The sequence below is a fragment of the Humulus lupulus genome, chromosome 9 (genome assembly GCF_963169125.1).
Source record: "Humulus lupulus chromosome 9, drHumLupu1.1, whole genome shotgun sequence".
NCBI lineage: Eukaryota > Viridiplantae > Streptophyta > Magnoliopsida > Rosales > Cannabaceae > Humulus > Humulus lupulus.
In genome coordinates, this window is record NC_084801.1 from 133269687 (window position 1) to 133282672 (window position 12986).

Genomic DNA, 12986 nt, shown 5'->3' on the forward strand with positions numbered 1-12986 from the left:
ACAAAATAAATAAACCTTCTTACTCCCCCTTGTTGTCTAGCAATAAGCCAAATGAGTAAAAACAACAAAAACAAAATAAACCAAATGAAAAGACAGTAAAATCGTTCTTTTACAATTTATTTAAACCAAAAAAGAGGTAATCAAAACAAAGACAGAAACAAATGGCCTCATTTGGAAGGACCCGCATCAAATTGAGACATCATGGTGTGCTAAAGTTGCTCTATGGTCGAGAGACAATTCTTGAGACTGTGAACTTCTATCTGAACAGTTTCCAGAGTGGCCTTGACACCAGCGAGTTCAGTAATGACAGATTCAACATCGCCAGCCTTGAGAGCAATCCCTTTAGTCGTCTTGGCAGATGAGGATTCCTTCTTGAGTTTGTAATCTACACCGGCAATGCGAGGTGTCACGATTTCATATTCCAATCGGAGAGACTTTTGATAATCAAGCAACTTGTAGATCAAATGAGGAAACACCAAATATTGACCTTTCTTTTTGACTTTTCCTAAGGCGGTGATCTGATAAAAAATGAGAGTAGCAAGATCAACTTGGAGACCAGTCCCGACTTTGAACAGAAAGAAGGTCGTGTCAAAGGTAATGGTGGAGGTATGAGTGGTGGTAATCCAGTTGTTGATGGCAATTTTGTGAAGCACGACATAGTAATGAGTAAGATCGGTCACCTTGAGAATCGAGTGTTGTTCCCAAACCATATTCTGTCCCACCAACTCAGATAAAACCTTATCTTTGTTGAACTCCACAACATCATTGATAACAGCAGAAGATATATTGAGAGCCTTGGCAATTTCAGCAGCACTAAACAAATACCAATGACCCTGAACATAAACTTGACCAAACATAAAAGACTTGCTATCAAACAAATCATCATTAAGATTAGCATAGAATTTATGAACAACCCAAGGAACAAAACCATCAAACCCAGTTAAAGAACCTAACCACCCTCTATCCTCAATATTATTAATGACCCCAAACACTCTATGGGCAGAGAAAGAAATTTTTTTCTCGCCAATAACATCTCGATGCACATAATGCTTCATCCTTTTCTCATTTTCATTGAAACGGAAACTCAAAGAGTGAGCTTTAAATGATGAACCTGATGTTGCTTTAGGAACCACTAGTGACTTTGTGCGAATCTCAAGAATTTTCACAGCTTTCTTGCCTTTTGGAGAAACAGATTGGTCCTCTGATGGGTCAGATTCAGCTTCAGATGCAACATCATCATCAATAGAGGCATCATCATCAAGGGGATCATCATCAGAGGGTACAAAAGCTTCATATGGGTCAGTTTCAGAAGAGGAACAGGGTGGAGGAATCTTCTTCACCTTCGTCTGAAACTTGGATAGAGGAGTGGAACCCACAGGAGAAGAGGCCTTTGGAGTGGAATCCGAAGGATTAGTACCTTTGGACCGAGGGAATTTTCGAGAAGAGGAAACCTAGAACCACCCTTTCTTTTTCTTCTTGGGTGCAAGAACATCAGAAGATTCGGTGGAGTCAGAATAGGTTTTGGCCGAAGCACCTTCATGATCAGAGACATCATCAGAGAGGGATTCTCGGACCTTTTTGGAAGACCCAGGAACAGAGGCGAGCGGAGCCGCCATTGAAGGAGGTCCAGATGGTGCTTTGGGGGCTTCGAGGTCAGGAAAGACCACGATTTTGCTTGTGGTGGTGGTTGCATCAATGAGGCTAGGTTAAGACAAGGTACTCTTTCGAGCCTTTTTCTTGGTGAGAGATGGAGATGCAATCAACGAGTCAGCCTTCAAATCCTTGATAGACCGAGAGCCACTTCCTCTATTTTTCACCATGTTTGCACGAGAAAGAGAGAAAACTGTCACAAGGAAAAAGAGAAACCGAAAAAGAAAAAAAAAAAGAAGAAGGATGGAGACGGTTGTGAGAATGGGGCCTAGGATGTCCGAATATTAAGAAAGAGAGAGAAAGGGATTTGATCTTTTATTCCCTTTTTCAGAATTAAATGGAATATACACTTTTGTAAAGTACACGATAATATCTCAAAAAACAATAACTGCCAACATTTGTACATAACACAAAATGGGGAAACAAGCCATAATAGGAAACTTTTGATCTTAAAAAAATGTGATAAAGACAAAACAAAATTGATACAACATGTCTTTTTTGACACACACAGATTCGATTCTCCTTTAAATGAACATATATATTTTTTATTAATTTTTATTTAATTATTATATATATAACCAAATGTACCAAAAATATCCCATTTTGATTTGTGCCCAAAGTCTTCGTACCCTTGTCTGTGGAGAGAGAAACAATCATTAATTCAAAAAAAAATTACTATAATGTTAGAAATTTATTTAATATAAATCATGATTTTATTTAAAAAAAATATCACAAAATATTTACTCCTGTCACAAAAAATATTTTAGCCAAATCAATGAGTGTGTATGAGACTTACAAATTTTTCCAACGGTATTTCTTAAGCATTTGTGTGTGATTGTGAAAGAAGATATCATTGCCCTGTATGGAAATTTTAGCCTTTTTTAGGGACATTGCCCTATGTGGCAATTTTTTAGCCTTTTTCTCAAAGAGTACCCAAATTAGACGCTTTCACACTACACTGAAGGCAACCTTTATCAGTGGTAGAGTATCTTCTACATAATTTTTGTTACATAGTTCCAACTTACTCAAAGAGAGAAATTACACAACAGTGTAGGTAGCTCTATTCTAAGATGGAGCCTGAAAATACTTTTCAAGGATCAAATGCTCATACACTAAACAAAAATTGATTTGGAAGAATATTAATTGGAGGGACTATTTATTATGATTTTTTTTTTTAAAATGTGCATGATATATATTAACTATAAATTATAACCTGAAGTAAAAATATATTTTGACAAAATGATTGAGACTTTTTTGGAGGACAAGGATAAGAAGAAATTATGCAACTTGTTCTAGCACAGGGATATGGCACAATAGAAACAAGAATTAATTAGGACACACCCCCACGGATTTCCTGAGGGAATCAAACCTGACTGTATCAAGGGCTTTTGTAAAAATATCTGCAATTTGTTTGTCTGTCTCAATATATTCTAAGATCAAAGTTTTATTTTCAACAAGTTCCCTGATAAAATGACGACAAATGTCAATGTGTTTAGTGTGAGAATGTTGAACAGGATTTTTTGATATATTAATTGCACTACTGTTATCACAAAAAATAGTCAAGGTTTTAAGATCAAACCCATAATCCATCATCATTTGTTTCATCCATAATAATTGAGTACAACAGCTTCCTGCAGCTATGTACTCAGCCTCAGCAATCGACAAGGAGATTGAATTTTTTTTCTTGCTATGCCAAGAAACCAGATTGTTTCCCAGATAAAAACATCCACAACTAGTACTTTTTCTGTCATCTGCATTGCCTGCCCAATCAACATCACTAAAACAAACAAGGTTAGAGTTTGTTTCCTTTGAGTACCAAATTCCATACTCCCGAGTACCATTCACATAGCAAATGATTCACTTTACAGCTGTCACATGGGATTCCATAGGATTCCCTTGATACCAAGCACATACCCCAACACTATAGCTAATGTCGGATGACTAGCTGTGAGATACATAAGACTTCCAATCATGCTTATGTACAATGTTGGATCTACTTTTACACCATTTTCACCCTTGGTCAGTTTGACTGTGGTTCCCATTGGTGTTTTGGCATGTTTAGCAAACTCCATCCCAAATTTCTTGATAAGATTTTTTGCATACTTACTTTGAGAGATGAAAGTTCCATCTTCTGACTGTTTGACTTGCATTCCTTGAAAATAGTTTAACTCACCTACCATGCTCATTTGTTTGACAAAATCCTGCACTAAGGTGTTAGAAGTAGAGCCAAAAACAATATCATTAACATAGATTTGTGCAATAACAATATTAGAATCAACATTTTTGATGAAAAGAGTTTTATCGACTCTGCCTCTTTTATAACAATTCAGAACAAGAAATTGAGTCAATCTTTCATACCAAGCTCTAGGAGCCTATTTTAAACCATAGAGAGCCTTTTTAAGTTGAAAGACATGATCAGGATAATGTGGATCTTCAAAACCTTTTGGTTGTTCAACAAATGCTTCTTCATTCAAAATTCCATTTAAAAAGGCAGATTTAACATCCATTTGGAATAATTTGAAACCAACAATACATGCAACAACCAATAGCAATCTTATTGACTCAAGTCTTGCGACAGGGGCAAAAGTTTCATCGAAGTCAACTCCTTCAATTTGAGTATACCCCTGGCCAACTAGCCTAGCTTTATTTCTTATTATTGTACCAAATTCATCAGTTTTATTTTTGAAGATCCATTTGGTACTAATAACATTGGTATGATTCAGTCTAGGAACTCGAGTCCATATCTCATTTCTTGTGAATTGTTCTAGTTCCTCTTGCATTGATTTTATCCATGACTCATCACTCAAAGCTTCTTTCACATTTTTTGGTTCAAAGAAAGATGTAAAGCAAACGAATTGAACCAAATTCACATACCTTTTTCTTGTCACCATACTTTCTTCAATGTCACCAAGAATGAGATCTGAATGGTGATTCTTTTTAATTATGGCAGAAGGTTCTCTCTGTATTGAATCTGTGATGATTTTTGGCCCTTTCTTTGTTGGTCGTTCAGATGATGTTGGAACAGATTCAGCTTCTGTTGCAACTTTTTCTGTATAAGAAGGCACAACATCACCTATTGTCTCAACAAAAGATTATGTCTGAGAAGTTTCGGCAATGAATCTATCAATTTCTTCTTCATTTGAGTATTCAGAAAAATCTTTTAAAGCATCAACAACAACATTTGATGATTCCATAACAATTTGAGTTCTCATGTTATAAACACGATAAGCTCTACTATTCATAGAATATCCAAGAAATACTCCTACATCACTTTTTGAATCAAATTTTCCGACATTCTCACGATCTCTAAGAATATAGCATACACACCCAAAAACATGAAAATAACTTACATTGGGCTTTTTACCTTTCCAGATTTCATAAGGAGTTTTGGAGGTACCGGGCGAAGAAACACTCGATTGATTGTGTAGCAAGCCGTGAATATTGCCTCTACCCATAATCGTTTGGAGAGTTTCTTACTGTTCAGCATTACTCTGGCCATTTCTTGCAAGGTTCTATTTTTTTCTCTCAACATCCCTATTTTGTTCAGGAGTTTTGGGAGTTGAGAACTCATGAGAAATACCTATAGATTTACAAAAATCATCATAAACAATATTCTCAAATTCCTTACCATGATCACTTCTGATTCTCATAATTTTACCTATATTGCAATCCTTTTCAACTCTTAATTTTATGCAAAGATTTTTAAAGGCATCAAAAGTGTTTGATTTTTCCCTTAAAAAGTCAACCCAAGTAAAACGAGAAAAATCATCAACACACACAAAGATTTACCTTTTTTCCATTAACACTTTCAACTTGAATAGGACCCATGAGATCCATATGCAAAAGTTCAAGTACTTTTGAAGTATTAATTCATGTAACACTTGTGTGGGAGTTTTTTAATTGTTTCCCCAACTGACATGGTTCACATTTACCTGCTGATTCTTTACCCAATTTGGGTAACCCACGAACTAACCCTGCACTTGCAATCTTTTTCAAACTTTTAAAATTTATATGACCCAGTTTTTCATGCCATAAGTCAATGGTATTACCTATAGCCGAATGACATGTGAGAGTTGGTGAAAGTGTATAACAATTATCAATAGATCTATATCCTTTTAATACACTCATACCATTTTGAGCAATAACATTGCAATCATCACGAGAAAAATTTACTTTGAAGCCTTGATCACAAATTTGACTTATGCTAATTAAATTAGCCTTAAGGCCTTCAACAAGCAAAACATTTCTCAACTTTGGTAATCCATCAAGACTTAGGGTACCTTTTCCAACAATATTACCTGACATACCATCACCAAAAGTTACAACACCACATTTCAAAGATTTGAAATTTGTGAGTATATTTGCATCACTTGTCATATGTCTAGAGCATTCACTATCAAAATACCAAGAGTTAGAGGCACGAGATTTATGACAAGTAAAAGCAGCAAGACAATTTGTTCTTGCTTTTACAATCCAAACACTTTTTGATGGTTTTTTGACAACCTGTTTTTTTTACTATAACAATTGAAATAATTGTTTTTGAAAAATTTCATCATAGTAAAACATTTGGGCCGGATGTACCCTTCCACTCTACAAAAATGACAAATTGGAATGAGTTGATATGTTTTATTTCTTTTGAGAAACTTGTTCTGTTTAACAGATGTGGAAACAGATTGTACTTTTATAGCATCACCTATCTGAGATGTACTTGCAGAGACGTTTATGGTTGAGCCAGAATGAATGCCAGATTTCACAAAAATGGTTTTGCCTTTCGATTTAAAACCATCAGATCCTAATCCAGAAAAATTACCAACTTTCGGTCCTGCACCAATAACATCATCCAAGATCCTAGAATTTGGATTAAGCATTTTGACACCTTTTACCATGTGATTAATTTCATTTGATAATCTCTTAATTTCACAATATTTGGCAATAACTTTATCCTCGAGATTCTTCACAGTGTTTTCAAGTTCATCATTCTTTTTCTGTAAGGATTTGTTATTGCTTGCCATTAAGCGATTATCAGAACAAACCTTTAACCATTGATCATACATATCTTTGTACAATTCTTTCAAAGATTCCTCATCCAGATCAGACTCACTGGATTCACATTCAGAGTTTTCTTCCTGAACTGTGTTGTTCAGACAAACAAGCCTTTTATTAACCTGCGAATTTATAGTTAATCCAGAAACAACAGAGGTTAAGGCAAGGTTTGAGTTATCTTCTTCATCGCTACTTCCAGAGTCCTGATCACTCCAAGTAGCTGCCATTACCCTTTTATTTTTCTTCAGTGTATTGGCACATTTAGATTGAATATGACCAAATCCTTCACATTCCCTGCATTGCACACCTCTTTTATTGCTATTTTCAAAAGGTTTAGAGAAATGATTACCTTTGGAAGATTTGAACGTGGATTTTTTGTTACCAATCTTTTTCATGTAATTTTGAAATTTTTTTGTCAACAAAGCCATTTCGTCTTCATCATCATTTTCGTCTGAATCTTTCATCTTTGATGATTTGAGAGCAACTGATTTTTCTTTGGGAGCACTTGATTTTTCCTTTTGACGAATTTGCTGATTGAGTTCAAAGGTTCGTAGTGAACCCATTAACTCATCTACTTTCATTGTGTCTAGATCTTTTTCCTCCTCAATTGTTGTGAGCTTTGTTTGAAACCTGTCAGGAAGCACTCTAATAATTTTTCGAACTAACACATTATTTTCCAATTTTTAACCCAAAGCAAAATATTCATTAGCAATGTCAGATAGTCTTTCATAGAAATCAGTGAGAGACTCAATTTCTATCATTCTAAGATTTTCAAACCTTGTAGTTAACATGACAAGCCTAGAACGCTTGACATCAGCAGTTCCTTCAAATTGAGTTTGAAGGATTTCCCAAGCTTCTTTGGCAGATTCACAAGAGGATATTAATTTTATGTATCCTTCACCAACTCCATTAAAGATAGCATGCAAGGCTTTGTTGTTATACCTAGAAAATTTATCTTCAGCATCGGTCCAGTTAAGTTCCGATTTTACCTTTGTTACATCATTTGATTCAGATGGAGGTGTCCAACCGGTTAAGATTGACCTCCACGCCTTTTCTTCTTGAGATTTAATAAAGGGTCTCATCCTAACCTTCCAATAAGGATAGTTAGAATCATTCAGTAAGGGAGGGCGAGTTATAGATCCACCTTCTGCAAAGAAAGACATTTCACAAGGCACAAAACAAACGGAAAAATACAAGATCTCACTAAGAGTTTAGTGACCTTCTCTGATACCAATTGAAATTTTTTATTTTAATATTACCAAGTGATTTAAAATAAAAAACTTAATTAAATGAGGAATACTGATTAAGTTGTTTAGATAGATTTCCGTTTTGATCACACTACTTATGCAACTGTTTAAACGGAAACAGAAAAACATGTAAAAATTCAACACATGAGAATTTTTACGTGGTTCAAAAATCATTTCAGATAACCTACATCCACAAGGCCACGCCCAGAGAATAAACCAATTAGTAAAGAAACAATGTGTACAAAAACATTGACTTAAACAATGTAAGACTCCTTCTTAAACTATTGCCGCAATCTTGTTGTATTCTTCTCTACGAATCTGGTTTTGATGAAACACTGATTCTCTTGAAATCCCTTCAAGGAATAGCGAGTGCTCACTTCCTCCCGAAGTGAGACTTAGATAGAATCCTCTCCCAAAGATCCTTATGAACACGTTCACAATAGACACTACCTATTTACACTGGACTAGATAGATATCCACAAGTACACTCAGCACTCTGACAAAGATTAAGGTGAACAAACTTAGTCTCTACAAATAAAAACACTCTTCAAAATAACAATAATGTTTACAAATATTCAAAATGGAAGAGATAATATTTCCAAAGGCCTTGGCAAGATATTTATAGGCAAAGAAATCATCCAAGGCCATCATTTTCTGAGATCTTTGAAATCAAATTGCAAATTCCTTGGATTTAGGAAATCAGCTAGTCATATGAATTCTGTGTCGACGGAATAGGAAACTGATGAGTCAGCAATGTCATCAGTTTTATCTGGCAGAACGAACAAGGTCATTTCTTTTGACCAAGTTCATTTTCGACACCTTCTTTATTCCAGAATAAACATAATCCCTGAAAATAATCTCAAGATAATTGAAATACATATTTTTACCAAATAATGTTTATTTATGATAAATAAGGTAAAAAATGTATTCACGCTTAAAAGATATTTTCACACTAAAAAATCAGCTGAATCAATTTGATAATTAAATCATGAATCAATAAGGATATGCTACTGATTTTCTTCAATAACTTTAAAATATTTTGTCTAAATTAAAGTTAGCCAATAAAGGATTTTACATCTTTGGTGGTGATTCAATGTGGCTGGTGATGCACTAAGCGTTGCAGGTCGTGGCGCAAGGCTGAGGTTTGTCGTTGTTTCTCTTTGCTGCTGTCGTATTGCCATTAGGCCTGTTTGGAGTTTCTAGTTTAGTTTGTGTGTTGTTTCTATTTGGTGTGTTTTGTTAGGAGTTTTGCATTTGTTTGAAACAGTGTTGTGATTCACCTTGTCCTATTTTGGACCTGGTTATTTGCTCTTTTGTGTGATCTTTCTTCTATTTTAAACTAATTAGGGTGGTGTTGTTGATTTGGCTTGGAGCGTCATTGCTTATTTGCAAGATTTTTAAAAAGGCAAACCACATTTTTTTTAGTGTCTGTAGGTTGTTGTGATCCTTTGGTGCATCTGATCTCCTTGTTGGGATTCTGATTTATTCTTTAGTTTTCTTGCATCATCTTTGTAATAGGCTTGGTTGTGCCTTATTGGATCATCTCCTTTGTGAGATTTGTGCACCTCTTTGTGTTTTGCCTGACCTGTAAGAATTTGTTCCTTCCAACCATTGAATGATAATTTGTTTTGCTTAAAAAAAAACTTGTTTCATAAAAAATGATATATTTGGTAATGTATAGTAGGAATTATTTTCTAACAAAATAAAAACAAGGATATTTACTTTGGCACATCATTATATATCATTTTGCTCCAAACTCTAAAAAGACAAATATGATATAAAAAAAACTACAAAGCGACAAAACCCTCCATATTTATAGACCTGGTTGTCAGAATATATTCCCCTTATTTTGGGAAGTTACAATCAATCATTGAAATTTGAAATAAATACAAATAAATTCATTAATTATATAATATCCCATTATAATAGCGATTTAATTATCTGATAACAAAAAATCCCTAAGGAATAGGGATTTCCTAACAGTTGCTGCATGCAAAATGCGTTGCTGAGATCGATTGTAAGGCTGATGCGCTTTTTGAGACTAATCCAGACTTCATGCTCATCATTCTAGTCAACCTCCTCCTCATTTGTGACTTTGCCGACCTCACTCTTCTGAGAAGATTAGTGCTTTCGAGCCTGCAACCTAAGCTCAAACAAGGTCACCCATGCTCGAGTGTTACTAACTGACCAGACCTGGAATCATGTCAATTTATACAAGTGTACAACCAACACTTGTTATTTTCGAGCTTACTCATTTCGAGCGTAATTTTGAGGCTATTTATTTATTCTCAAAATTTGGGTGTAACATTTTGCCCCCTCAAAAGTGTTGGTTCAAATCTTTTGAGAAGGAAACTTTTGAACTTCACTTTCGAAAAACGTGTCCATTTACCACACTCGAGTATGGACACGTGTCATTAGGGGATTTCATATCGAAAGTACTTGAGTACCTTCCTATCTTGACACATCCTTTCATATGACTTGTTTGCTGCCAATATTTTAGAATTAAACCTGGTCCATCGGATCGCGTTTTTAACCCAAATCAAGGGCTCAGATTTCCTTAACCTTTGACATTCATTTTGTTTATTTAAACCCCCTCTTCACCTTCTTCTTATTCTTCTTCTTCACTTTTGCATTTCATCCTTTAGAAAACACGAACCAGAGAAAACAAGAACCATAGTTCTTTCTTTGCATGTTCTCCAAACCCAAAAAACAGAGTTCCCTTTCCACCTTCGGCTCTGTGAGATCGTTCCTGCTACCCTTCCTACAATCGATGATTTCCTTGTATCCGCAATCCACTTTGTGTAAGTTCTCTCATCTTTCCTTGGTATTTTTCATAGATATCTTATCTAGTTCTTGAGTTCTTGACCATTTCTAGGAAAATAAGGCGTTTTGATCCATTAATTTAGCATATAAATGGAAAAAAAATAGTTTTTAGGTAAACTTTTTGGAAAAATGGTGCGTCTTTTCTTGGCTTTGAAAGGGTTACGTGAGGGTTTTGTGTGGAGTAAGAAACAGGGTTTAGAAATAGGGTTTAGGTGCATGTCTTCCAATGACGGTTCCTATTTGGGTAACTGTGCACTTTTTCCATAGAAATTTGGGATTCTTTTAAACTGATAATAATCGTCCCACTCATGCATGGGAACACTCTCGATGCCCCAAACTTAATAATAGTTCAGTGTTGGCATTTGAGTTAATCTCACAATTCGAGCCTTCACACTCGATTAATACGATCTCGTTATCTCGAGCTTACAAGCTCGAGTTATCAAGATCTTAACCCTTTCCTCTTCTCTTTTTCTTTTTTATAATGGGCCCTCACCTTTTTCTTCCTTGTTAGATGTCGTAGTCTTATGAGAATCGGTGGGGGCCCGAGCTTTCCATCCCTTACTGTCCGTCATCTCCCGAACCTATCGCCTTTTACACAAAATCAATGACTAATTCGCGAGCACAAGGAGCGGTGCGAGAAAGAGGATATACAAGCCCATTTTTTACATCAGATCGACGAGGCTGAAGAGAGGAAAAGAAACATGCTCTGAGTTGCGGTGTATCCCGATCTGAACCCCGAGATCCAGCCAATTCTGCTAGACCCCAACTCAAAGTCACCATACTCTATTCTCCTGTTGAACTCGCATTCAGACTCATGAAGGGTTCATCTAACAATCCATCCACAGCCCCCAAATCTCTTTCCATCCGGGTCTCAGAGAGTTCTTTTTTCTAGGCCGAACACTACCAAAGCTCCATAACTTTGACCTGACAGAGTTTTGAGCTTCTTTCCTGCCACGGGTTGAAGCTCTCCAACCAATTAGTATGCCATCCTGCCAACTCCGACGAAAGGAGCTATTTCACCCCTGGCGATGGCGATCCTGAGAGGAAGGTTATGCTCATGGCAGAGTTGTGAACACTTGCGAGCAGGGGCTTTACTATCTCTATAGGACTACTTCTGGAGCTTTTTGGATTATGCTGGCATCGTCCCATTCCAACTCCCAGACTAACTCGTACAGGGTACTGGCCGCTCTGAGATCACTAGACCAGGATATGAAGTGGGAGGAGCCCACAACACATGAGATCCTCTATCTCTTTTTCCTCAAAAGCAACCCTTCCCGAGCTCACAACGGAGATGGGTTCTACTACCTTTTGAGTTATCCCAAGGGAAAGCGGCTATTCGAGGATATCCCCAATCATCTGCCTAATTTCAAGATCACCTTAATCTTGACGGACGGTCTCGCTCCTTCTCGCTTCTACTCCGTCCAGTGAATTCATAAGTATTTTGCTATGTTCCTTACTGATTTGATTTTCCTTTTCATTTTCATTTTCGAGCTCGATTGACTCACTCAAATCTTGCATACAACTAATTATCAGTTATATTATTTTATAATGTAATGTAATATTATATTATTTTATAATATAATGTTTTAGATTAAATAAATGTGACAAAGAATGTTACATATTGCAAAATATAATAGAGAGTTACAATATTTAGATATATGAGAAATATCCAAATACGTAACGTATTTGGTGTTACAAATTCAGCTACAAATTTGTAACTTCCAAATATTACCCTTTATTGTGTAAATTTGTTGTTACACAATATTGAGATGAATTTTTTAAAGCCATATTTGAAATGGTTGTTAGAGATATGATTTTAACCCCAATAATGTGTTTTGGGGGTTACAAAATCAATTGGGGGGGGGGGGGGGGGGGGGGTGTTGGAACCGTTTGGAAAAACAACACAAAAATATGTGTTGAGAATGGTCAGTGGCTGCAGCCATAGGATGTTAGTGGCCACGGCATGTGGGATAGAGAGCAGTGGCCGCGACCACATGTGTTTTTCTGACCATTTTTTTTCTTCTGTTTTTTCCAATTTTGTTGAACGGCTCCAAAAACTCAAATAACTCCCAAATCTCACTTTTAATTCCATAAACATCCAATTAATAATTGGTAACATCCATGGGGGTTGGTGGAAATTGAAATTCAAAGGGTGTCTCTAAACTCTATAAATAGGAGCCTATTACTCACTTGAAAGACATAATTTTTCTATCCACTAGAGCA

The 12986-nt window shown here is 35.9% G+C and overlaps 1 protein-coding gene across 1 annotated transcript; it reads right to left on the bottom strand.

The window, feature by feature from the left end:
- Nucleotides 1-209: 209 nt before the first annotated feature.
- On the bottom strand, nucleotides 210-1616 carry LOC133800065 (uncharacterized). Its single transcript, XM_062238042.1, has 2 exons — nucleotides 1535-1616; nucleotides 210-1417 (listed from the first exon to the last, which is right to left on the bottom strand). The coding sequence occupies exons 1-2, from the start codon at nucleotides 1614-1616 to the stop codon at nucleotides 210-212; spliced, it is 1290 nt and encodes a 429-aa protein (XP_062094026.1).
- Between the last annotated feature and the right edge of the window lie 11370 nt (nucleotides 1617-12986).

Excerpts from the sequence above, each read along its gene's own strand:
- LOC133800065 (XM_062238042.1), bottom strand. The coding sequence starts at position 1,616 with ATGGCGGCTCCGCTCGCCTCTGTTCCTGGGTCTTCCAAAAAGGTCCGA. Across the intron at positions 1,418-1,534 it reads TGATGTCTCTGATCATGAAG|GTACTAATCCTTCGGATTCC; the intron begins GTGCTTCGGCCA and ends CTCGGTCCAAAG.